The 27,680-nt window shown below is 43.2% G+C and overlaps 2 protein-coding genes across 4 annotated transcripts in view; one reads left to right on the top strand and one right to left on the bottom strand.

Moving 5' to 3' along the window:
- MRAP (melanocortin 2 receptor accessory protein) overlaps window positions 1-2,258 on the top strand; it is a 38,536-nt gene extending 36,278 nt beyond the window's left edge. For 2 of the 3 annotated variants that reach the window (XM_077479989.1, XM_077479990.1), the window contains one exon: window positions 2,113-2,258. In XM_077479989.1, the coding sequence (XP_077336115.1) occupies window positions 2,113-2,189 (77 nt within the window). In that variant the 3' untranslated portion in view covers window positions 2,190-2,258. Of the gene's footprint in view, window positions 1-1,155; window positions 1,217-2,112 lie in introns of those variants that run through there. The other variant, XM_077479991.1, reaches the window with a different exon arrangement.
- An 8,434-nt stretch (window positions 2,259-10,692) lies between these two features.
- URB1 (URB1 ribosome biogenesis factor) overlaps window positions 10,693-27,680 on the bottom strand; it is a 125,133-nt gene continuing 108,145 nt past the window's right edge. Inside the window, exons 36-39 of the mRNA XM_077479987.1 lie at window positions 27,131-27,328; window positions 24,201-24,442; window positions 15,527-16,144; window positions 10,693-12,504 (exon numbers count right to left, since the gene is read on the bottom strand). Coding sequence (XP_077336113.1) covers window positions 12,290-12,504; window positions 15,527-16,144; window positions 24,201-24,442; window positions 27,131-27,328 — 1,273 coding nt within the window. The 3' untranslated portion in view covers window positions 10,693-12,289. The remainder of the gene's footprint in view (window positions 12,505-15,526; window positions 16,145-24,200; window positions 24,443-27,130; window positions 27,329-27,680) is intronic.

Below are 27,680 nucleotides of genomic sequence, written 5' to 3'. Positions count from 1 at the left end.
TCTGTAACATCTCTAAAATTCACCCTTTTTCTCTAATGAAACCACCAAGCTACTCATTCACACCCTCGTTATCTCTCGCCTTGACTACTGACACTCCCTTCTCATAGGCCTACCTCTCCATAGGCTATCCCCTCTTCAGTCTATCATGAATGCTGCTGCCAGACTCATTTACCAAGTGCTCAGTGTCTGCCACCCCTCTCCATCAATCCCTACACTGGCTTCCCATTGCCCAGTGAATACACTTCAAAATACTAACCACAATATACAAAGCCCATTCACATCTCTGCTCTGAGCTACATCACCAATCTTTTCTCCAAATATCACCCAAACCGTCCTCTCAAGACCTCCTCCTCTCATGCTAGTCTCTAGGTCTTCTTCAAAGCCTCTCCCATCCTCTGGAACTCTCTACCTCAATCTGTCTGGCTATCTCCTACTCTGGCTGCAACTAATCTATTATCACTTTCATTAGCCAATTCCCCACAGTTATAACCTTTTGTACCACTTGCCCCACCCTCAGATTGTAGGCAGGGCCCTCTTAACACTCTTGAATTTTATTGTATTGTAACTGTGCTGTCTCCCTTTTATATTGTAAAGCCTTGCATAAACTGTTGGCGCTATACAGATCCTTTATAATAGTAATTCTCCTCCTGTCCCTCCACAAGTCTATGGGAATGCAAAAGCAGCTAGGCGGTGTTAAAATGTAGGTTAGCAGTAGGTCTAATGCATCTGCAGTTGACCAGCCATAGGTGTGTGCACATGGGGTGGCGGGTGTGTCTGGGCACATCCTAATCACCCTGTACTGTGCAGATTCCCCCTGCTTTTTAGCTACAGAGAAAGGGACTGGGGAATCTCTGTCCTCAATCCCTTTCTCTGTCTCACAGACCTCCGGGGTCTGTTTAGATCCCTGATATTTCAAATAACTTTATTTTTTTATTTTTTTTAATAAACGGACACCAATCTCTGCCCTACCGAAAAGGTCCACTGCTATATATATATATATATATATATATATATATATATATATATTATACACAGGTGTGTTTTGGGCTTTGGGGGTGCACACCCTAATGCAATAGGCTGCACACACCTCTGTGACCAGGCTTAGGTTACAGAGCATATGATATGTGTATCTCATGGAAGCCAACATTTTTGCAGGAGGAAAGCACATCAGCATGCAAAGGTCTCAGTGCAGTTAAGGTAATGAGTGGCCGTTACCAAAGGTGGGTTTCTTCCTTAAGTTGTTTTTTTTTTTTTTTTTTTTTTTAGTCAATTCATACTGCTCCCTCAATCAAGCTTCCCATCAGCACATCACTCTGCTCCCCTACTCAGGCCAACCACCTAGCGATCCAGCATTATTAGTTTGTATGGTGCTGGCAGCCACCTGCACTATGGAAATGCATGGATGCTGTGTGGCTTGGCTGACTGTATCCTACTAATCACCAGGTGACTGATGCAGGTAAGCCACAGTGAGGCAAACAGGGGACTGAACACGGGAAGCTGGTGAAGGGGAAGCCGGATCTGTGTTTGGGGGTCAGGGTAACAGAAAGTGGAACTTTAGCCAGAAAATTAAGTCCTGCTAGATCACTTCAGGCTGGCCCTTTTTTGCAGTTATAGCTTTGTACAATATTAAAAATAAGTGCCTGTACTGTTTAAAATCTAGTAATACACTATCTCACCCTGTTCTGCACGTGCTCAGTTGCCTTCTATTTTCTGGCACGGTGACGAAAACGTAGGGGCCAGTCTGCTGCCAGTCTAAAGATTTACTGCTGCTCGGCTCTGGGCTTCGGCAAAATGACTGTCTTCAGCAAAAGAAACAGGAACAATACTAGAAGCATTTTACAGCACACTCGTTTTGGTAGCATAAATATTAATGGGAATGTATGTTCGGCAAGGCAAGCTATGCGACATGCCCCTTCCCCTCCCCCTGTACGGTCTCGGGCAAGTGCATGGAACCTGGAGATAAGCACCATCCATCAAATTTCATTTATATATTGCTAGCTGTGTGGTCAGAGGTGGGCCAATCGTGTAGCTAACCTTATAAAATTAAACTTCATGAATGTCTAAGCTATAAGTCCCTGTTACATGTGACACTTTTGTTTTCTGTTTAAACAGATATACATCAAGGAGGAAACATCTGCAAAGTACAAATGAGCACCTGGAAGACCCAGAAGAAAAAGCTGCACAATTAATGTATAACCAGTAAAAACTCCCATTATTTGTCAAAAAAATAAAAGCTGCTTCTAAGAGAACGACCAAAAGTCCCAACTTCATTTATTGCTTCATGTGGACATCACCTAGCATTCTCCAGCTTCTTTTGGTCTAAGGCCCACACTATGGTACATGAACGTACTATGCATTGCTCTGAAATAAGTGTGGACTTTTGGTGGATTTGTGGCCTGTCTGTATTAAGCTCAGTGAAGTTGCAGAGGAGACTGATGCAGTACACAAGGTGACAGTTGAGAATGAATGGCTTGCTTTCCCAGCACTGCTCCAGAGTTCCATGGATTGTGCAAGGTAAGCTTCCAATGCTGGATGACGTTATTGGAAATTCTCCAAAAAACAAGGGGCATTGTCTGCATAAACATTGTCTGCAAAAACATTGTCTGCAAAAACATTGTCTGCATAGTTTTACATACAATTTGGTCAAAATGAAAACCTAGCAGCCCATGAAACATTCTTCCCACCCCCAGCAGCCTTAAGCAAGCCATAGATGATTCGATTATCTTTCCTTCCACCATAGGAAAGAAAATTGCTCAATTCTCTGGACAACACAATCCTGCCCACAACACTATTGTGTTCTGCCAGCGGGGAGCCTTACTGAGTGGCAGAACACGATTACTGCTAGCGCCTATAACCGCCGGCCGTAATCGCATGGAGAAAAAAAAATAGACAGGCTTTTTTTTTTTTTTTTACCAAGTTGATTGATGCATCCACTTGGGTAAAACCAGCCTGCCCATAGATGGATCTAATCTCGGCCGGTCCCTGCTGAACCAGCTAAGATTCTATCAGTCTAAGGCTGACTGTAGCAATTACAATCTTAATGTGGAGTTTCCTCGAAAAAATAAATAAAATTAAAGCCAGCAGCTACAAATACTGCAGCTGTCTTAAAATATGGACACTTACCTGTCCAGGGCACCTGCGACGTCCTCACCCAAAGACGAACCGTCCATCGGCTTCCGGGTGGAGGCACCAACATCTTCGGTAAGGGAATCAGGAAGTAAAGCCTTGTGGCTTCACAGCCTGCTTTCATACTGGGCATGCACGAGTCACGTTGCACGTCCTGACTGGTTCCTGCTGTCTTCTGGGACCTGTGCCTTAAATATACTGACCCAGACCTTTGACCCAAACACTAACCTAGATCAAACCTTGATATAGGTATTTTTTTTCTTTTTTATTATTCAAACTTTTTCCCCTCTGCAAGGAAATAAATTGTATCTTTCCTCTCCATTCACAGAGAGAGAGAGAAAAACACAAGGGCAGGCTTCGCAGTGACTGATCATTGTGGTAGCCACTCAGAGGCTACCACAGTGATCAGGTAGCCCAGAATTGGGAGATCCGGGTCCCAATCGTTGGTGAGACCCCGGGTCCCCATGCTGGCTCCCAGCACATAGGGAGATATGTATATATGTGACCTCACAAAAAAAATAAAGCCCAGTCCAGTGGGGCGGCATACATGTGTTATGTCAGTGAGAAGGGATTAACCAAATGGGAGTGAAGAAAATTACCCAGTGACAACACTGGTGATTGGTGAATTAGTGCTGTCACATGGGAGGTGGGGAGGCTTCAGCTGCTCTATAAGCTGCAAGTGACAGCTTGCAGCTTACAAAGGTCTGAGGCTAGTCATACACAGACTGATTTTTTTTTTTTGATGGAGGAATCACCTGCTTTCTATTATATTCCGACAGCCACGGCTGTGTGACTACAGAAGCCATGACTGCATCCGATAGGAATACTGTTTGACTAACAATTTTTCCACTTTCTCCTTCAATTGTTCATTTGAAGTATGTCAAGATGGGCAGTACTGACAGGGCCATCTATGGCTGCAGTTTTGGCCAAATCAGCAGGATGTCAGTCAAAATATGATCCATGTATGGATATAGCATAACCTCTCATTCCTTGGTGACAAAAAGAAAAAAATGGGGGGGAGGGAAGGCAAGTAAAAAAGTTAGTTGAGGCAGTTTTAACCACTTCCTGTGTGACAAAAAATTTGAACTTGAAAAAACTCTCAATGCCTCTTACTAAATACCTTGGACTTTCTACTTTCCAAAAAGAGGTCATTTGGGGGATATTAGTACTGTCCTGACATTTTTGGGCCTCAAGAAGTTAGGCTACTTTCACACTGAGGCACGGGTGGCCGGCGAGACCGTCAGGCCCTTCTTCGGACCCGACAGAAGTCCAACCTCCAGAAAGGAGCTGTAGCAGACAGATACACCCGCAGAGCCCGGACCAGATCCAAAGAATGTAAAGCGACCTCCATGGAATACGACAGCCGAGGACATAAGGACGGAATCACAATGTCCTCATTTAGATAGAAGGCCGAAACAACCTTCAGAAGAAAAAAAGAGGGCTGTGGACGCAGCACCGCCTTATCCTTGTGAAGAATCAAATAGGGAGACTTGCATGACAAGGCCGCCAACTCAGAAACCTGCCTTGCAGATGTAATAGCCACTAGAAAGACTACTTTCTGAGAGAATGCCAATAAAGGGATCTCCCTAATGTTTTCAAATGGCGGTTTCTGAAGCACCGAGAGCACCAGATTCGAATCCCATGGGAGCAACGGCGAGCGTACCCGAGGGGCCACATGCCGAACCCTCTAAACAAACGTATGCACCAGTAAGTGAGTCGCCAGGGGTCGCTGAAAAAAAAACAAAACAGCCAAAGCTGATATCTGCCCCTTAACGGTGCTGATCCACTCCTCACTGCAGAAACAGCAGGATCCTGGAAACCGAATATGAACATGGATGACACCCCAAATTACCAAAGCCGACAGCCCTCGGTCCCTCAGCACCTGGCTTTCAGAAGCCATACCCTTAATGCAGGGTGGAGAATCAGACCTTGAGACAGAAAAATCTCCTGCATCAGCAGCCGCCAGGGAACATCCACCACCATTCGTACTATGTCGGCATACCAAGAACGTTGAGGATAGTCTGGGGCAATCAGAATCACCGGAATCCCCTCGGCCACCACTCTGCGCAGCAGACGAGGGAGGAGCCTGAGAGGGGGGAAAGGTATAAACTTGCCAATAATGCCCCCATGGGGCCACCAAAAAGTCTGAGGCGTCCATTCAGGGATCCTTTGACCTGGCCACAAACCTCTGCACCCTCAGATTGAGCCAAGAGGACAGGAGATCCACATCAGACATGCCCCACCGTAGGCAAATGAGCCAAAACACTTCTGGATGCAGTGACCATTCCCCTTGCCTGCCAGTTTTCTAGGCCTGGAATGTACACAGCTGACAGAGCCGGCATGCGCCACTCTGCCCACTGTAGGATGTGAGAGACCTCCAGTGCCGCTGCTGAGCTCCTTGTTCCTCCCTGATGATTGACATACACCACCACCGTGGTGTTATCTGACTGGATCCTGACCAGACGACCCTGCAGCCTCTGCGACCATGTGGAGATGCACCACCTGATCGCCCACAGCTCCAGTACATTGATTGGGCAACCCTGGGCCGACTGAATGCCCCAAATTCACCCCTAGCTGGTCAGGCTGGCGTCCGTCGTGATCACCGTCCAATGAAGAGGAAGGAAAACATTTCCGGACCAAAGGGGCGGGGACCACAGCCACCAGAGAAGCAAAGCCCTGGCTAGCTGGCTCACCCAGATTTGACAATCCAGGGATGTCGGAGACTTGTCCTATTTGGACAGGATCTCTTTCTGCAAGACTTGAGTGTGCAATTAAGCATACGGTACCGCCTTGAAAGTGGCTACTATGAGGCCCAGAACTCGCATGCAAAAACTCAGCGACGACCACCTGCAGGACATCAGTAACTGCACTGCGGATTGGAGAGTCTGCAGCTTGCTTGAAGGAACAAAGACTCTCACACCTTTGCGGATTCCAGAATCAATCCCAAGTACTCCAGGTGCTGGGTCAGGAGCAATACTGACTTCTGCAGATTCAACACCCAGCCAAACTCCCGAAGAGTCTGCATGGTGATCGCCACATCCTCCCTTAGTTCTGAGGCAGAAGCAGCTCTCAGGAGGAGGTCGTCCAGGTAACCCACAATCACGATCCCTCGCTGTCTCAGAAACGCCAGAATCTGAGCCAGCACCTTGGTGAAGACCCTTGGTGCCAATGCTTAGCCAAAGGGAGGAGCTACAAATGGGAAGTGCTCATCCCTGACTGCAAATCGCAGTCTGGTGTCTGAGGCATATGGGGACATGCAAGTATGCATCCTTGATGTCCAAAGATGCCAGGAAATCCCCTTGATGAAGTGCAGTGACCATGGAACGAACCGATTCCATCCTGAACCTCCGAACCTTCACAAAACAATTGAGGGCCTTGAGATCCAGGACCGGACAGACCTCTTCCTTCTTCAGAATTACAAACAGATTGGAGTAGAATCCCTGAAACCTTTTCGACGACGGTACATGTACTATCACCCCACACAGTAGTAAGTCCTGTACTGTCCCAAACAGGGCCTCCCAACGAGCCGGAAGGAGATGAAGGTTGGAGGGAAAAAACCTGTCTGGAGGACAAGAAAGAAACTATCTTGTAGCCTGACAAAACCAGCTCACAGACCCATCGGTCTGTAAACTCCCGAAGTTTCGGGCGGGGGCATACCTTCATGGTGAAGCTGATTTGTTTAAAGGCTTGCGATACCAGGGATGCTTTTGTCCCTCAGCGTGCACCTTGTCGGCTGGGAACGCTTACCCGCCGACTCGGGCGGACGAAAAAAACACTTCTGAGCAGAAAAAGAGGGCCCCTGCCTAGGACGTGGCTCCTTGCCCTTTCTGGACTGTGGGAGCAAAGTACTCTTTCCCCCAGTAACATTTTTAATAATGTCATCCAGCGAGGTGCCAAACAGCCTCCCACCTTGGAAGGGCAACTTTCTTAGATGTCTGGTCAGCAGACCAACACTTGAGCCAAATCAGCAGACACAGCACTACTGCAGATACCGAGGCTCTAGAAATCAAAGGGGCTGTATCCGGGTCCGTATCCAGGGCCGCATCACAAATATTTTTACTCACCTTCCACCCTGGAAACAAATGATTCCAGGACCGCCGACAGCGCGTCCATGGGCACCGCAGGTGCAGGAGAACCGGTTTCTATCACAGGGGTGTCTGGTGAAGAAGAGCCAGCATCCGACGCCATGTCTGACCCACGCTCACCTGTCACCCAAGGACCTAAAGGCAAGAGACAAAAAAAATGCCTACCCTCCTAGTTGCCACAGACTGAGGGGCCCCCCTGCAGGACTCATCACTCTGACCAAGGCGTTGCGCTGTGCTGCTGTCCGTACTCCCCTGTCGGCCTCCAAACCACGAGGTATTCTGTGTCAGTTTCACACAGTTGCTGGCTTAAACAACCGCCCAGCGTTAGAAAACTTCAGAAACCATGCCCCCTGGCTACAAGAAAATGGCCGCCTCAGACAGAGGCTCCCGAAAACACTGGGGAAATGGCAGTGTCTCCCGTGGCAACCATCCCCCCTGTATGGCGGCAAACAAAGGTAATAAACAAAGGGAAAAATGAGGCAAGCAAACGAAGGTTAAAAAAAAAAAAAAAAAGAACGGCAACGCAACCTCCCGCCAGGCCCAGAGACTGTCCGGAGGACCCCCAGGCAAGGTAAGTGCGCCGAGGTACCCCCTACGCCCAGCCACGCACCACACCCTTTGGATGGGGAGGAGGGAAAGAGGCAGGGAGAGAGCAACCCCCTAATCGACCCCCAAGAGAGTGCTCCACCCTGCCTAAACAGGTGGAACCATACTTACCCCTCATGCAGGGACTGCTGGACGCACTCCCCTAACACAGTACAGAGTGGCTGTCAGCCATGGCAACACTGTGACCCGGACAGCAGTAGCCCGATCATATATGTGTGCCCCGGAGCATATAGCTCACCAGCAGCCCCAGACCAGAATGGGGCCTGTTGTGGCTGACCCAGCGCAGAGCTAAAGTCTGCATGCTATTATCCAGCCTGTCACCCAGCCCGGCTGTTGATTGTAGATCACAGGAAGAAAAAACAGCAAAAAAATGTCAAAGACCACTGGTTCCCACAGGGAGCCAGGTCCTTCTCCTAGACTAGGCAGAAAAAACTGAGCTGCTGGGAGCAGAGTGAGGGGTTATAGCCAGTAGGACCGACCCTAGCTGCCCAAAGCGGCTCCCTGCGGGAGCTTTTAACCCTTTTTCGTCTACTAGCGGTGGGTTAAGAGTGCCCTGCTAGCGGCCGAAAAGGGTCGCTAAAACGCAGACGACCCCACCACCTCAGTGTGAGAGTGCCCATCATTACATAATATTGGATTCATTTTTAAACATATATACACCATAGTTTATGGACTATAACTTTCCTACAGATTAAATAATATACACTAATTTGGGTTCTTGTTCTTTTCAGAGAATTATAGAATACATTTTGGACTAATTTCATGAAGAAAGACAAGGTGCAAAATGTTAAAATAGAAACAAAGAAAAACTTGTTTTTTCAAACATTTTAGGCTTTCTTTAAAAAAAAATTTAGCAAAAAAAAAAAAATGCTAATAATGTCATAGTACAGTGTTGCATAATCATGCAATTGTCATTCAAAGTATGATAGCGCTGAAAATCAGCCTGGGCAGGAAGGGGGTGAAAGTGCCCGGTATTGAGGTGGTTTAAGTAAACCAGTTGCTTTCCTCTGAATTGGAAAAATTACAGACACGCTTTAAAAAAAGCATTCCACGGCTAAGTGAGAAGTAGACAAATGTAAACACATTTGACTTTAACCAGTTCCCGACTGGCGCACACCAGTGTACGTTGGCAGAATGGCACGGGCAGGCATATTGGCGTACAGGTACGTCCATTTTTATATGCCACCCTGCCATCGCGTGCGCGCCACCGCCGGCGCACTCACGTGCTGGTCGGGGACCCCCGTGAGTCCGGTCGCGAGTCCCATGGACTCGATCGCCACGGGGATACCCGCGATCGTCTCACGGGGCAGCTGAACGGGGAGATGCCGTTGTAAACAGCATCTCCCCGTTCTGCCTAGCAACAAGCGACGCTGATCTCTGCTCCATGTGATTGGAGCGGAGATCAGTGTTCACTAACACAAAGCCCAGCCCCCCACAGTTAGTAACGAGCCCCTAGGAACACTTAACCCCCCTACACTGCCACCCCCTGGTTAACCCCTTCACTGCCAGTGTCATTTACACAGGAATCACTGCATTTGTATATCACTGATTGCTGTATAAATGACAATGGTCCCAAAAATGTGTAAAAAATGTCCAATGTGTCCGCCATGTCGCAGTCACAATAAAAATCGCTGATTGCTGCCATTACTAGTAAAAAAAAAATTATTAATAAAAATTGCCATAAAACGATCCCCTATTTTGTAAACGCTATAACTTTTGCGCAAATCAATCGCTTATTGCGATTTTTTTTACCAAAAATATGAAGAAGAATACGCATCGGCCTAAACGGAGGGAACATTTTTTTTAATATATATTTTTGGGGGATATTTATTATAACAAAAAGTACAAAATAATGCGTTTTTTTCAAAATTGTCGCTCTATTTTTGTTTAAAGTGCAAAAAATAAACGCAGGGGTGATCAAATACCACCAAAACAAAGCTCTATTTGTGGGAAAAAAAGGACGTCAATTTTGTTTGGGAGCCACGTTGCACGACCACGCAATTGTCAGTTAAAGCGACGCAGTGCCGAATCGCAAAAAGTGGTCTGGTCTTAAGCCAGCAAAATGGTCCGGTCTGAAAGTGGTTAAAGTGATTGTAAAGGCAGAAGGTTTTTTATCTTAATACATTTAATGCATTAAGATAAAAAAAAATAAACTTGTGTGAAGCACCCCCTCTCAGCCCCATCTAGATCCAGCAATGTGGTAGGATTGTCTCGACTGCCCAGGACTCCCCCCCTCATTGGCTGAAACAGCAGCACGCACCATTGGCTCCTGCTGTTGTCAAAGTCAGTCGGCCAATGAAAAGGTAACTACAATTTTGTGGGAAAAAAAAGCAAATAAAAGAATAATAATATATACCATTGCGACACAAATAACCTTTTCTATTCAATCTGCAGCTCTTACATTTTTAGTGAAATGCAATATGGCTACCTAGAAGCATTCTGTATACAGATGGTGTACAGAACGCCCCCCCCAGAAACATCATTCCCTGCTTGTGTAATTGGCTCACCGATTCTCCCAGAAGTCTGCACTAAGATACAAGTCAGATATCAGACATCCCCTGCAACAAAAATGTCATTTTTGGTAACATACTCCCAATAGGAAATCACATCTAAAAGGGATGCAGACCCTGCAATTTTCCTCAGAGCTTTGCAGATGCAGAAGCTGGTTGATAATTATAAAACCACTCCCATTAGACTCACTTCTGCACATGGTAACAAAACGCACATGGATTTCTCCAGATTAAAAAAAAAGGTAGGGTTCTCCAACAAAGTTTGTTAAATCCTTGCAATGTACATATAACACCCAAGAGGGAATTTTTTTTTTTTTACTCAACAAAAGTGGAGTTACTCTTTAATAATGCAATGAATAAAGAGCTGCATTAATTTGTGCTTTTATATCACCAAGGAGTTCAGATTTAGTTACAAAACAAACTGCAATTTGTATTAATAAAATGGAAGCTGAAGAGCGATCACATGACCCGTTCCAACTGGCAGTGACAGTTTAGCAGTTCATTTTGGGGAGCACAAAGATTTCACATTAGTTACATTCATTGAACCATCTCTAAAATCAGATCCCTGCTCTGAACAAAGGCTCCATTTCTTTAGTGACAGCCCCAACGTGTACATGAATAAAGAGCACCAGTTTGTATAAAACCTGAATATAAAAAAAGGACTGCTAGATGTATAAAAATATCTATGAACTGGTTAGATAACAGGAGGATTTAAACCCAATGTCTGTGTCCCAAGTCATAAAAATAAACCTTACATTATACAGAATGTCTGTTTACTGCAGCTACACAGGTTACAGTGTAGACTGGGGCAAGACAACCTGCAAGACCGAGCGCCAGAGGCGTGATTTTGAGCGGCATGATGGGAATTTAGGTTTTAACACAGCTGGAGTGCCAAGAATGCCTAGCAATGGTGTTGGCTAGGGTTGCACCAATACTAGTATTTGCACAAGTATCGGTACTTGTGCAAATGCACCGATACCTGAAACCAATACATTCAGGCTCGGTTCCTTGAGCTGTCAGTGGGTTTCCCGTTGACAGCTGAAGTGTTAAAAAAGAAATATGGTAATTGGAGTTGTCAAAAAAAAAAAAAAGCACCAGGCAATGTTTTTTTACTAACATTGCTCAGCCACTGAAACACTAAAATAAAAAGAAACATGGTTTCTTTTTGAATCTTTGTTTCTTCATCTGCAGATCAAAAGGGATGAACAAATGTTCCTGTTTAACCCATTAATAACCCTTAATTTACTCCTTATTCTATTCCATTTAATTATTTTCCTGCTCCTTTTCTTGGTCACGTCTATTTTATAAACGATAAACAATTAAAACTTTTTTTTTGTTCACTTTGTTATTTTTACACATATATATTAACATATTACATATTTCACATTGAAACATCACCGAATTAAAAAAAGAATTTATTTATTTAATTTGTAAATAACTTTTCAATGCTTTGTACCATTGCTGACAGCTGAAGTGAAAACAAAACAGTTGCGGTAGGCATCGGTAATCGGTATCGGCGAGTACAAAAAATAAAGTATCTGTACTTGTACTCATTGTAAAAAAAAAAAAAAAAATATGGTATTGGTGCATCCCTAGTGTTGGCCATTGGAAAGTGGCTTCGGCTTACTCTCGGCATTCTCCAATGCTGCTTGTAACAGCATCTCTGCAGAAATTTGGAACCAATTTGTCTGAGTACCTGAAGCATTATACTTAACCAATCAGTTGTCCAACTAATGTAATCATACATGTTGTTACCCATCATTGGTTATATGTAAATTGGGATACTGAATATAAAGGGTGGTGAAAAACTTAGGATTATCAAGAAGTGAAGGCACAAACCCAAGCCCAATACCCTTTTCACAAGTTCCCGGAACCATACGGGATCAGGGCTTGGAATTCTGGGTAAACCTCTCAGATTTACAATAAACAAAGTCTGCAGTCAAGGAAGGCACACGACAGACATCAACTCTTAGGAACGGCATCAGAAAGGTCTCTACAGAGGGACACCATGGCCTCCTGGTCCTTCTTCTTCTTCCGGGGAGTCTTTTCTTTTGAGCTGGAACTGTCCATGCCGTCTCCTTCACAAACCAGTTTCACATAAGTGTTAAACATAACAGGTGATTCTGCACCCAGCCACATATCACCGATGTAGAGTGATGCCAAGAAACTGGCGGCAGCTGTAGGAGGAATAATGAGATATCAGATTATTAAAAAAGACTAGAAATGTACAATCTGTTTTATTTGGTTTATATATAACTTTCATCAACATGGCATGACAGCCCCCTTCTAAAACATTCTAAATCAAATAGGCTGACAGAGGTCTCAATGTGTGCTTTTTATATATACTCATCTCTTCTATGACCTCTGCTATACAGTCATACAAAAGGGTGATGCTCAAATTAAATCTACACAATACCATATACACTATATTGCCAAAAGTATTGGGACACCTGTCTTTACACACTCAAAACTTTAATGGCATCCCAGTCTTAGTCTGCAGGGTCTAACATTGAGTTGGCCCACCCTTTGCAGCTATAAGCAGCTTCAACGCTCCCGGGAAGACTGTCCACAAGGCTTAGGAGTGTGTCTATGGGAATGTTTGACCAAAATATCTCGTTATGCTGATGCCTTAAGAGTTCCCTTTACTGGAACTAAGGGACCAAGCCCGACCCCTGAAAAACATCCCCACATCATAATCCCCCCTCCACCAATAGATTTGGACCAGTGCACAAAGCAAGGTGCATAAAGACATGGATGAGAGAGTTTGGGGTTGAGGAACTTGACTGGCCTAGAAATTAATTAAGAATGGAGAATGATCCAGGCCTTCTCATCAACATTAGTCCCTGACCTCACAAATGCTCTTCTGGAAGAACGGTCAAACATTCCCATAGACACACTCCTAAACCTTGTGGACGGCCTTCTCAGAACAGTTGAAGTGGTTATAGTTACAAAGGGTGGGCCAACTCAATATTGAACCCTATGGACTGGGATGCCATTACAGTTCATGTGTGTGTAAAGGCCAGTGTCCCAATACTTCTGGCAATATAGTGTAGATCTGCAAACTTTAATCCTGTTGATTTTTTAATGAAATTGAAAAAAAAAAAAAAAAGACATTGGACACACGTAGAACAGGCTGCAACCATAACAGAAAATAAAGTATTGTGATACATAAAGGGAGAACAGCTGACCTGCTAAAGGCGTCTGTTGTCATACAACCATTGCTGTTGTGTACCATTTCACAAAACTTAATTCTGTCTGGTAATCTGGGAACATCCATCTCTTACATGTTCATAATGCAGGAAAGATATTCTCACACACACCCCCCTCCTTGTTGGATGAAGTTCTAAAGTGTAAATACCTTATCAATGCCATTAACCAGTTGACTGGCTATCTGCGACTTCAATATTTTGAGTCACAGACCTGGCACAAGCATGGCGCCTGTATAGTCAGAACACCCAAATTGACATTTGTTCCAGGTCAGAGGCTGAAAAAGTTCTGAAGCGGTCAGTATGACAGCTAAACAACTAGCATTTGTATGTTTATAAACAAAGCCGTGTGCCTATCCAGAGTGAAAGGGAGTGCCCTCATTGCTTTACAACCCAACTAAAACAAAAATGGACATTAAAGGATAAGTTCACCTTCGGATCATTTTACACCTGTTTTTAGGTGGCAACATGTCCTGCAGCTCCCCCTCCCCTTACTGCTTGAGCAAACCTCCCATGACAGTGGGTAGGGGTGGTTCTTCTCTGTAGTCACCATCGCAATCACTGCTGTAGTCGTTCATTCACGGGAATCTGAATAAATAAACTACAAGTCCCAAGTCACTGCAGCAGAAGAGCTTGTAGCTCTCAATGGGCTATGAGTGCACTGATCAGCACACCCTTAGGGCCCTTTCACACTGCTCAGCTTTTAAAGCACTTTGCTCAACTTGTGATATTAAAGCTTGGGGTTTTTTCTTTAAATAATAAACATGTTATACTTACCTGCTCTGCGCGGTTGTTTTGCACAAAGTAGCTCCGATCCACTTCTATTTATGTCCCAGTGCCACAAGAGAAAGATGCTTGCCCTGGGGGGCGCCGCTACATGCTCGTTCCCAAGCCACTGCTCTATGCGTCCATAAGACATATAGAGCCGCAGCTCGGTCCTGCCCTCCAGCCTCTCTCCTCATTGGCTCACTAGCTGTGAATGACAGCAGTGGAAGCCAATGGGCTCCCATTGCTGTCTTAGCCAAGGAGGAGGGAGAGTCTCCATACAGCCGAGGCTATCGTGAACATCTTTGGATCAAAGGGGGCTCAGGTAAGAGGGGGGGCAGAGCCGCTGCACACAGGTTTGTTTTTTTATTTTTTTTACCTTCAGCCTCATTTACCTTCAGCCTTTTTTCCCTTCAGCCTATAGAACCACTTTAAAATGTTCTTTCACACTGATGTGCTTTTGATGCCTTCCCATTGACTTACAATGGAAGGTGCTTTTGAAAACTCTGCACCAAAGATAAAGCATTTTTCAAAGTGCAGTGCGAAGAGTTAAACAGAATTTAAAGGGATACATTTTACATGTATTTTTCGCCCTCTGTTTAAACCCCAAAAGTGCATCAAAAATCGATCAGTGTGAAAGGGACCCTTAAGGTGAACTCAACTTTTAAAGCAGCTCTCCAGTTTTAATACTACTGCTAATGCTATACCCAGCTTGTCTTGAGTGTTGAAAAATATGTGGCAAAATACATATTGACCTAAACTGTTAAAGAAATTAGATTTTTTTCAATATTTTTAATGGATAGGTTTTATAGCATATTGTAAAAAAAAAATACATAGTTTTTTTCTCAAAATTGTCTTTTAAACTGCAGTGGTGATCAAATAACAAAATAAAAACCTCTCTTTGTAGGGGGAAAAAAGGACATACATTTTATTTGCGTTGTATGACGGCGCAATTGTCAAGTAACGCAGTGCCTTATCACAAAAAATGGCCCGGTCAGGAAGGGGGGGTAAATCTTCCAGAGGTCAAATGGTTAAAGAAACAGGTGTGGAAGTCTTTGTCAAAACTTTAACATGCCAAGGATAGTTACATGGTTGATCTGGTTGAAAAAAATATACAATTCCATCCAGTTCAACCAACGTGATAGTAGTAATATATAGCAGTAGATAATGGAATAGATAAGAGATAATGGTTAGCCCCAAATTCCAAGTAATGCATCCCATTACCTACCTTTCTGTGAGTCATTTGTATTGTCCCCAGACAGCAGACAGAGATCCTTCACAGCTTGATAAGTGTCCCCGCTCATATTTTGAGCCTCAATGAGGTTCATCATGACCTGGTTAGCTATACCTAGCAGTTCTAGGCCAGAATCCGGCTCACTGCAGATCCTGTAGTACAATTTATAGAGGGTACTTCTCCATACACCATCTTTAAGCAGCTCCTGCACTACCCGGGAACGAGGTACAATGCAGCTCTTCAGCCAGTGAAGAGACTGTTTGAGATCATGTGCGTTTAGTACAGCTTCACCTTCCACTTTTATTATCCACTTGGCTACCAGGCAGGCAGTAGCGCACACTAAAGAAACGCCATTTGGTCTCTTTTCTGGCTCCTCCTCCTCCTCTGTGGGGGCCCCCTTTTCCTGATCTGAATCTTCTCCTGTCTCTTGGGTCGGGTTGGAGGGAATGTTTGGTAAATTGGGTTTCCAGTGCATCAATATAGATTTCACATGATTCTTGGACTCCTCTAGATGGGACGTATGGTGTTGTTCCAGGATTTCCTGCTGTGTAGTCTCAATTCTCTTCCTTAGATGTCTAGGGACTGGCTGTCTGAATTTTTCTTTAATGGTACCTTTGATAAAAAAAAAAATATTACTAGCAGCTAATTATTCAAAATATTTTTTTTCTCAATTTATAGTTCTGGCACAATGCCCACAAGTCTCTACGCCATCTCCTGTTTTCCTCCCGTATGAGCACTTATTCTCCAAAATGCCCAAATAATCCAGTAGGACCCAATAATGAAAATAGCGGCAAACCTAAATGGCATCAACAAACAACATACAAAGCAATGACCCTACTACCCACAATCCTTTTTACGACACCCAAATGCTATAGTATCTTACTTGTCTAGATGATAGTAGGCTATCACACAAATCATGGAGAACGTAAAGTAGGAGCGCTTCTGCTAGAAGGTTCCTCCAGGTGCTCTATACATTAGGGGTCATCCAAGAATTACAGGAGAGAAGCAGGCTCTGGATAGACAAAGATATGCAGAGAAAGGCACTTTTAAGTACAGTATGTCAGCAATTTTATTAAAAGGCAACAGTTATACGCCTTTCACACTGAGGCGTTTTCAGGCGCTTCAGCGCTATAAATAGCGCCTGCATAGCGCCTGAAAAAAGCCTCAGCTGCAAACCCACTGGGGCGCTGCTCTGGCAGGACATCACAAAAAGTCCCGCCAGCAGCTTCTTTGCAGCTGTGTAGGAGCAGTGAATACACCACGCCAACACCGCTCCTCCACTGCTTCTGCCCATTCAAAACAATGGGGCAGCTCTGCTATACCGCCAGCAAAGCGCAGATACAACAGCGATTTGCGGGTGGATTTAACCCCATTTTCAGCCGCTAGCGGGGGTTAAAACCGCCCCGCTAGCGGCTGCATAGTGCTGCTTTACCGCTGATGCCCAGGGCAGTTCAGTGTGAAAGGGGTCTTAAAAACAAACACTTACAGGATTACAGAGTATGAAGAGTAATGTATGAAGTCTTCTTGAGATGGTCTTCTTTGTCACTGTGCCAACCAGTGGCTGCAAGGAACCAAGGGTCTGTAGGAGCAAGATGGTTGTCGCACCTCTGCCCCGTGTTCCACAGTGGTTTCAGGAAGCCTGCTCAGAGGCTCCTTCAAAAGATTTTGAAGGAGGAGCTTCTGAGCATGCTCCGAAACTAGTCAGCGCTCGCTTGCTGATGTCACTTCCGCCTTCTGTGTTCCACGGTGGATTCAGAAGTGTGGCACCCATCTTGCTCCTGCAGACTGCCTGCAGCTTCTGCTGGGCACAGTGACAGTGAAGACCATCTCAAGAGGACGTCATACATATATGAACAGGTTTACTCTGTAATCCTGTAAATGTTTTTAACAGTTGCTTTTTAATAAAATTGCTGACATACTGAAGCGCCTTTCTCTACATATCTTTGTCCATCACTCAGATCATCACTACAGAACCAATTACTTTCACAGACTAAAGTCCTTTCAGTCGTCACATGCAGGCTTAAAGTGGAACTTAACTCAATCGACCTTAAAGTGGAAGTCATTGCAAAATCTAAAATCCCTGCATCTATAGACACCAAGGATCGAACACTAAACTCTCTATCCCTGTAAAGAAAAAAAACGAGTATACATACCTTTTTGGTAGGCGATCTGACCCACTCCGACCGGATCCCACGCTGAGCTGTCAGCTGTGGCTTCACTGTAGAGGTAGGTGCAGAGGAGATGGAGGACAACGGAAGCCCCAAAGTAACTCTATGGGCGACGTCACTTCCCATTTCTCAGCCGTTTTCCTCCCTGTCCTCTGCAGAGCTTCCAGCGCTGGAGATCGGGTCAGATCGGCTTCCAAAAAAGTATGTATACTCATCTTTTCTTTACAGGGATAGGTTAGTGTTGGAATCCTGGTGTCTATAGATGTAGCAATTTTAGATTTTGCATGGACTTTTGGCTCCATTCACACTTGTGCGCTTTGTCATGCAAATTTGAATATCAAAGTCGTATATCAAGTGGCACCCCATTCTTTTCAACGGCACCCGTTCAAGTTGCAGCGACTTTGAAAAGGTGCCAGCACTACTTTGGTAAAACTTTGATCCATAGAATGTAAAGTCGGATCAAAATTGCACCAAACGTTGCATGAAAGATTTTGGAGATGTGCAGGGAGCCTAAATATTTTTAATCCTTATGCTGCTAGCCTTAGTAACTGGATAGGAAGGTATATTAAATTTACTTGTTTCAAACTTTTGTTTTTTCAGATGCTTCCTGGCCTAAAATTTCCAACATCCTGTTTTGGCATTAAACAAACTGGCATCTCGGATCATTCATTGGCAAAGCCTGAATATAAATTCTTGCTGGATTATTAGATCTGTATTACAGAATGTCCTCTAGGATTGGCTCCAAACTCGAATAATGAAGTTTCAGATGACAAAGCAATAATTTATAATATTGTCCGTAAATACAAATAGTACAAGCTGACTCTTAGGGGTATATTTATCAATATTTTCACTCAAGATTCACACATTTCCACATAAGATTATGGAAAAATTAGATTCATAGTAAAATCTGAGAATCTTAGGTCAAAGTTGTGTGAACCCTGGGTAAAGGGTACAGTATATCATTATGCAATTAAAGCTGAACTCCGTGCAAACAGCTAAATGCACAAATGAAATACATTTTACCTGCCAATGGATTTGTATTGTTCTCCATCCAGTCCTGACATTTACACAGCTCCATCACATACCACAGTCAGCCTGGCACCTAACTTTTCTCTACTATAGGTAAAGCTAATTGTTAATGCTGATCGAGAAAGTTTAGTTCCTAAACTTAATCAATATGAACTATTTATTTTTATTTTTTTTAATTACTTTATTTTTTTATATTTCTTCAGTTGCTTCCTGGTTTCTGGCCTAGACCAAAATGATGTCATACATCCCACAATTCTTCATGGGAGGTGGGACTTTGAAAGCCAAGCACACCCTCCTGCCTGCACACCTGAGCTAAGGGCAGGTGGATTCCAGGAAGCAAACACTTGATGAATCATCTGCCCTTACTCAAGATGGTTGTAGCCACTGACACCCTTTGAGTGCTTTTGTTCGGAGGGGGAACATGTACCACACATGTTGTCGCTTCTGTATAAAACAGATTATTCAACCTCCAGAAGGCCAAATTCCCTCATATATACATAGCTGGGAAGAGGACCTTCATTTTTTTCACAAGACCGCAAATTAACAGGATGATTTGAATGGCTCACAAATCTTCCATAGCAAGTCTCTTTCAAGAACAGGGTTATAAGCTATTGGTCAGGTGGTATAGGGTCCCGCCTTAATAAACTCTATCCGCAAACCTCTAAGTTATGCTGGCGTTGCAATAAAGAGACAGGGACATTATTACACATTTTTCGTCAGTGCCCTTCAATTACATCATTTTGGAAAGACGTGGGGAATATGATTTAACAATTGACATTAGTTGACCTTGTTTCAGATCCTTTGGGCTATCTCCTGCATTTAAATGCACAACCCCTTCCCCCGCTATAAAAAGACGTTGTTAGCGCAAATGTTGAATGCTGCCCGGGCTTGTATTCCAGACTTGTGGAAATCCGCGATTTCACCTTCTCTGAAACATTGATTCTCTAGGATAGACAAAATTAAGACAATGGAATCTATGACAGTGTGTCTTTATGGTAGAGAGGAGGAGTGTAGGGACACCTGGCGGCCATGGATGACCTTTTCGAGTACACTTCAGTATGTTGATTGTATTTCCGTTTATGTTAGGAATATGGAACTATAATGACAGGTCAAGTTCTGGAGGGGCAACTATGAGGGGGGGGGGGGGGGGGGCAGGAAGCAGTGAAGGTTTTGAGATTGAGCTAGTCGGGGGTTTATTATATATATATATATATATATATATATATATATATATATATATATATATATATATTTTTTTTTTTTTTTTTTTTTTTTATAGTAGATTTTGTCTCCGAACCCCCATTGTTGGGGTCAGGAGAAAGTTTTTTTCCTAAAGTAGTTAAATCAAGGTATATGTAATATAGGTTAACAATTGTTGTAATTGACGCATATTAGATATATTTTGGAGGTTACAATTTTTGATAGTGTATTTTCACTAGGGTGGTGTACTAACTTATGATCTGTTTTCACCTCCTATCTTTGTTTTTTACATTTATTATGGGTCAATGTTGGCTTATTTCTTACATATGCTTGGCGAATTTGGTTGTGACTTTTTTTTTATTCCAAAATATGTTTATTCTCTTATTTATTTTTTAAATGTTTGTTTGGATATAATTAAAACTTTTTTTTTTGAATAAAGAATTATACTTACAAAAAAAAAAAAGATGGTTGCAGCTAAAACTGCTAGGAGGGGTGTTTTTCAAAGTGGTTTCTCAACAAAAAGCATGGAGACATGGATGGATGGGCGAGTTTGCTTTAAAGGATAAGCACAGCTAAAGCTTGTTTGGCTGTACTTCTCCTGTGGATCACAGGAGTGCAGTTCGTTCTGCATGTGTGACCCTATTCCGGCAGGCAACAGGCTGATGTCCGCTGTCAGCTGACATCACAGAACCGGGTCCTAGCTGGGGCATAATCCTGGATCCGCCCACAACTCTGGACTGGCACCTGGCTAAGCCTCTCAGCAAGCCCCCGAGACACTGAGCCAGCCACTCCCTCCCCCCTCCACAGCCCAGTACTCCACTGAGTACGGCAGGGGGCAGAGCAGAGAGCTCTGCTACTGACAGTCATCAGATGCTCAGGGAGTTGTGAGAACTGAGCGATCAGTGGTCTTTGAGTGCTTGGTTATCAGTCTTAGAGCCAGCCGGACTGATGCTGCATCCACCTAGACAAGTATGATTTAAAAAAATAAAATAAAAAAAGAAGAAAAAAAGCCAAACTTCTCTTTAGATATGAAGAATGAATTAAAGCGGAGTTCCACCCAAAAATGGAACTTCCGCTTTAAGGGAGGTGACCCCCTGACATGCCACTTTTTTTTGGGGGGGTTGGGAGAGTCCGTACCCTCTTTTCAGAGGGTCCCAGCTCACACTTCCTCCCGGCGCACCATAAGGGAGATCACACCTCTTCCCTCCATCTCGGCAATCATCTGGGACACGTCACAGGTCCCAGATGATTGCCCGGCCAGTCACGGCGCATGCGCAGTGTGATGCCACAGCTACAATGCCAGCGCCACAGAGGGGGAGACAAGTGGGGCTTCGTTCCCCCGCATCACTGGACCCTGGGACAGGTAAGTGTCCTATTATTAAAAGTCAGCAGCTGCAGTAATTGTAGCTGCTGACTTAATTTTTTATTTTATTTTTTAAGCAGAACTCTGCTTAGCGTTTTCAGTTTGTGTGTGCTCAAATACAGTTAAGTTCTGCTTTAAGTGGAATATTTTTTTTGAGCAGTACACAGTCCCTGAAACTTATATTACAATTTTGGCAACCATGTTAAAAGGATCAAAAACAAAAGAAGCAATTAGGAAGGAGAAAAGCATGAAAATTCAGTCAAATGTAAAACCGTCTCCAGCAGTGAAAGATTCTGTGACTGCTTTACTGAAAATAGAGCCAATCTTTTTTTAGCTGATTATTTATGGCACTTCAGCAGAACATGAAGAAACACATTTAAAGTTTTCCGTTTTTAATTGTTGAATAAATCAATTCAGAAAAAATCTTCAATGTCACTCCACATCCTGTTCACAGCACATGTCCCTCCTCAGATCGCTAAACCATCTAAATTTGGAGCACTAGAGTATAATTACATCTTACACTTATATAATGGAACACACAAACTCTATACAGCTAGTATTATCCAAATCTCAATTCAAGAGTGACAACCATTCCATACCTCACCCAGCACTCCAGGGACAGGGAACTATACCATCAATGAGGTAGCTATGAGACCCAAACCACACCTAATGGAAGTTTGTAAAAATTTTATTGGATGTGTTTTAGAGCAGAAAGTAAAAAAAATATATATATTTTTTTAAAACTTGTCAATTGTTTTTTGTGTACAACGCAAAAAAAAAAAAATTGCAGAGGTGATCAAATGCCACCACAAGAAAGCTCTATTTGTGGAGAAAAAAAGAAAATGCATTTTATTTGGATACAGCACAACCGCGCAATTGTCAGTTAAAGTAACACAGTGTTGTATCACAAAAAATGGCCTGGTCAGTAAAAGGGAGGGGTAAACCTTCTGAAGGTGAAGTGGTTTAAAGTAGAATTCCAAACTAATCTTACTAGTCCTAAATAAGCTCTCTCCCCTCACTCAATACCTAAGCTGACTAACCTTTATAAGATCTGTATACTTACCTATTTTCAGCTCTGATGAGGTAATTCGGCTTCTCCTCTGAATGAATAACTTGTATAGCGCTACATATGGGAACTAAATTGCCTCAAGGCGCTTTTGCTGCCAGTGTCCATCTGGGGGGTCTTCAGAAGAGATGGGTCTTGAGTTTCTTCCTGAAGGCCAGATGGTTTTCTTCCAAGCGGATGTCCGCAGGTAGAGCGTTTCATAGCCGTGGTCCCTGGACTGCAAAACTTTGCTCGCCTTTTAATTTATAACAGGTCTTGGTGATGTGGAGGAGGTTCTGGTTAGTTGACCGGAGAGAGTGACCTGGGGTGTAGTGCTTTATTTTGTCACAGAGGTATTGTGGGGCTTTTCCTTGTGTACATTTGTGAGTGAGGCAGAGGGATCTTAAATGTAACCTGGTCCTTCACAGCTAGCCAATGGAGGGTCCTCAGGGAGGGGATGTTTGATTCCCAGGGATTTTTTCTAGTTACCAGTCTGGCTGCTGTGTTCTGGACCATTTTTATAAATGTGAAATTTGGTATTTTGGAAGTCCTAGGCAGAGGGCATTTGCGCAGTCGAGAAATGATGATTGTTCTCAGTCTGCGGCAGCTGCCAGGGAGAGGAGAGACCTTCGATGAAGGTTGGGCCATGGGAGCCTATGGATGACATCACTGCTCTCAAGCATACTGAGGTCACTGTCAACTGCCCTCTCCTCTTCCCTGCAGCCAGCGCTGACTGACCTAGGGGACCATGTGACCTGAACAGATTAAAAATAAGTATATACATCTTCCTAAGGCCCTTTCAGTCGGGGTGGACTCCGTCAAGCAGATCTGCCTGCTCAGCGGGGTAGCTCTCTGCTGAGCCCCACTGAGCAGGCGGATCACAGGTCCATGCTCGCTCTGCATACAATGCATTAATGTAAAAGAATCTCATACTTTTAAAACTGATTAAAGACTAGTTAGGTTTAGCCTGGAAATCTCCAACTCTAGGCAAACAGACAAATACATAGATGACATAAATAGAAGGGAGTGGTTTTACCTGATGAATGGATTTCTATCTATGTCACACAGCACAGCTCTGTTTGTAAGGGGAAGAAGACCAGATTTTTCTCTGATGCAGTTCAGTTACACTTACAGGTCTTGTTCCTCCCCTTGGCCTGTGACTGGACAGGGAAGAGAGAAGCAGCAGAGTAATGGTTACCTATAATACATCTTGCTGCTGCACAAAAATAAGCAGAGCAAGTGCACTTTTTGCCTACTAAGGCCTAGTTTGCACTTGCTGTTGGGACGAGAGGTGGTAAAAAAAAAAAAAAAAGTGGTTGAGTGGGGTTTTTTATCTTCTCCTTCCCAAGTTGCAAAGCTAGCAGTACAGTGGTATACACAGTACGCAGGTGCTACACTGTGCAAAAATTAACACCCACAGCCCCCCCCCCCCCCCCACTATTGTTGGGCAGTACCACCCGCTGAACATAAACTATTCAATTAATGCGGGGGGAGGGGGGGTTGGCTCTGCGCCACAACCACCCTGGAGGGCTTTTAGGGGTTAAACGGGCAATGAGGAGGCAACAACACCTCCTCACTGCCTGTCAAATGCCCTCTGAAAAGTATGGATCACTCATGTAAACAAGCCCTGAAGCCCGAGTCGACAAGCTTTGAGCTTGTGATAATGGAATCAGTTTGACATCAGTCTGAGATGCTTCTGAAATCATCCAGAAGTTCAAGCCACCCCTCTTCCCTCACCGAAAAAACACACAACAAGATAAACTTCCCTCTAACAACTACTACTCTAGCTACAATGTATTAGTATGTATAAGCAAGACAAATGAGCAGGGATAGAAGGAAGAAATAAATTGGCCAGTCACTTACTTATGAGTTCTTTGACTTTGAAGTCTTTGGCCAGTGAGCCAATTCTCTCCTGCAGATCAAGGTCCTTCTCGATGGAACTCCACTTGTGCAGTAGGAGCAAAGCATTCTTATCTGAGAACACTTGTTCATTAACTGCAAACCTGCCCATTTCCTTAAAGGCCTCCAACACCCGTGAACGGTACTGCAAAATGGAGCTCAAGGTACAGAAATACTGGCGGAGATGGAGGCCATCTAAATTCGTTCTGTGGTGAAAGAAAATTAAAATAAATGCTACAGTGTATGCAACAATGCTCCTTGTGCTTGTAAATGAACTCAAATATAAAAACAAACACATGCAAATGGGGTTCAATGAACAAGAAATGGCACAAGAAAACCTCAGTATTTTAAAGGATAAGTTCACCTTTCTCAACATGTTTCATGTAACACCCGTATTTTATTAATTTATTGAACATCCTTCCCCTCTACCCCCAGTTCCATCTCCTCCTTGTGACATTGGGCGGGGAAACCTTCTCACCACATCCGCTGTTACAGTTTGAAACCAGCGGGGCTGTGCATTCTGTGAATGAATGCCTACAAGTACCGTAAGCCATTGCGGCTGATGGCTTGTAGTAGTGAGCGCTCTCAAATTCCATTGAGTTTCCAGGACTTCAGTAACTGCTTGCCCTTATTGGAGGTATGGGCAGACAGTGCAATGATAGACTGGAAAGTCCTGACATTGGAGTCTTGATCTGCTGATCATGGGTACAATGCCTTACACCCTCCCAAGAAAAATAAAAAATAAATGTACATGTGTAATTTTTTTTTTTTACCTGCAACAAATGTACATTTTTTTTTGAAGGTGACCTTATCCTTTAAAAGCCAAAACTTAAAAAAACAAAAACAGGAGTTCAAAAATAAAAAAATAAAAATGTTCTGGCTGGAGTTAGGTTTGGACTGAGCAGAAACGAACAAAAAACATAAAAAGCAAACATGCATTCTAATAGCGATCTCAACACCTCCAACACCTATGCTGAATCAATGGCATGAAAACAAGGTGTTAAAGCTAAAATCTTAATAATGTAGACTTTTCATAACTTAATAAGGCCATCTCTGGAAGCATGATGGTGTCCTTGCTTTACACCATTATATCATTCCTCCTGTGATGCCATTAAATACATCCTTCTTTTGGTGTGTGAAGATAATTGTTACAGGGAGCTGTAGAAAATGTCCCCAAACACAAGGATGCATACAGATTCCTTCATCCTCCACCAGTCTAGACAACACCCTATCATATTTTCAAACTAAACAAAAAGTACTGAACTTGTGATCTACAGGCAAAGTAAATGAGGCTGTAAGAAGAACTAAAGCGAGGACCCATTTGTTAATGTCACCTGAAGCCAAGAGGTTGCCCACCTTTGCAACTGAGCGTGAAGCCTACTAAAAAAAAAAAAAAAAAAAAAAAAAAAAAAAAAAAAAGCTACAAAGTAGAGCTGCACAATTAATCGGCAAGAATCGTTACCGCGATCTCGACTAAAGTGTTTCACAATTCTTTCTATGCAAAGAATTCTCTCTGCTCTTCTGAAGCCACAGCCCTTAAAGAAAGGAAGAGAAAAACTGGGCCTTCTGCCAAGAATCAAAACATTCTTTATCAGTGGAACTTAAGTATAAACATTGTAACAATTTGTCAATGGAATAGACTTTATGTGTAAGTGAAAAAAGTTTAACCACTTAAACACTAAACTTTTTTCTGACATTTGTTGGTTGCTAGAATTTTTTTTTTACTTAGAACCCCCAAACATTATATATATATATATATATATATATATATATATATATATTTTTTTTTTGGTAGACACGCTAGAGAATAAAATGCTGGTTGTGGCAATATTTTATGTCACACTGTATTTGCGCAGCGGTCTTTCAAATGCAATTTTTTGGGGGGGAAAAGGACTTACATGTTTAAAACGTTTTTTTTTTTTTGCTAGAAAATCACTTAGAACCCCCAAACATTATATATTGTTTTTTTTTTCTAACACCCTAGAGAATAAAATGGTGGTCATTGCAATACTTTTTTTCCCACCGTATTTGCGCAGCTTTCTTACAAGCGCACTTTTTTTGGAAAAAAAATCACTTTTATGAATAAAAAAATAAGACAACAGTAAAATTAGCCCAATTTTTTTTATATTGTGAAAGATAATGTTTTCCCGAGTAAATTGATACCCAACATGCCATGCTTCAAATTTGCGCCCGCTCGTGGAATGGCATCAAACTTTTACCCTCAAAAATCTCCATAAGCGACATTAACATTTTTTACAGGTTGCATGTTTTGCAGTACAGAGGAGATGTGGGGCTAGAAGTATTGCTCTTGCTCTACCGATCGCGGTGATACCTCACATGTGTGGTTTGACTACCTTTTTCATATGCGGGCGCTACTCATGGATGCGTTCGCTTCTGTGTGTGAGCTCGTCGGGACAGGGTGTTTAAAAAAAAAAAAATTCTCTTATTTATTTTTACACTTAAAAAAAAAAAAAGGATCTCTTTTATTCCTATTACAAGGAATGTAAACATCCCTTGTAATAGAAAAAAGCATGACAGGTCTTCTTAAATATGAGATCTGGGGTCAAAAAGTCCTCAGATCTCATATTTGGACTAAAATGCAATAAAAAAATTAAAAAAGTCATTTGAAAAAAATTACATTGAAAAAAATGTATATCTTTAAGAGGTATGGGCGGAAGTGACGTTTTGACGTCGCTTCCGCCCTCCTATGGTATAGAGATGAGTGGGGGCCATCTTAGCCTCACTCGTCTCCATACCCAGCAGCAAGAAGGACCCCATCGCCTCCGTCACTACGATGGCTCCGCTGTTTTATAGAAAACAAAGAAAAGTGGGATTTGTCATGCATTCATCTCAAAAGACATGTCAAAGATTGTCAGAAGCAGAGAGCAGCTTACCTTATGTGTCTGAGCAGAACCATGGAAACCCCAAAGATCTCATTCACCAAATGAATGGGAAGGAGCTTTTCGTGTACTGCCAGTCCACCTGGCTTCTTCCCTTCTTTTGATTTGGTCTTCTCTTTGTTGCCCAAGTTGGTTATCCACAAATTGGTGATTAATGTTATAACACTTCCGAGTGTTTTATTCTCAACATACCTGGAGATTAAAATGTAGACTTCTTAACCAGGTTTATTTGGTAACACTGTAGGGCTTCATTACCATTCTATCCTTATCTTACAGTCACATGACATTAACGAGAAATTGTCCCACCGTTTATATGTTGTGTATTTCAGCATTTGTACAAGCATAGGTTCACCCCACACATGGCAGTGCATACGATGGGTAATAGGTACAAATCACAGTTTTGTACAAGGTAGAAGAGAGTATGCCATGCCCATTCTCCCATACCCAAAGTTTGTTTTTGACGGCATTCTTATTGATAGCTATAAAAGTAAAATAGCACATCCCATAGGACTCTCCATCTTCATTGGCTGAGACAGCAGAGCGA

Source organism: Lithobates pipiens, unplaced genomic scaffold (genome assembly GCF_037356315.1).
Source record: "Lithobates pipiens isolate NorthernLeopardFrog02 unplaced genomic scaffold, aLitPip1_a1.2 Scaffold_16, whole genome shotgun sequence".
Taxonomy (NCBI): domain Eukaryota; kingdom Metazoa; phylum Chordata; class Amphibia; order Anura; family Ranidae; genus Lithobates; species Lithobates pipiens.
Note: the sequence above shows the minus strand (reverse complement) of the source record. Positions and strands in the feature narration are given on the sequence as shown.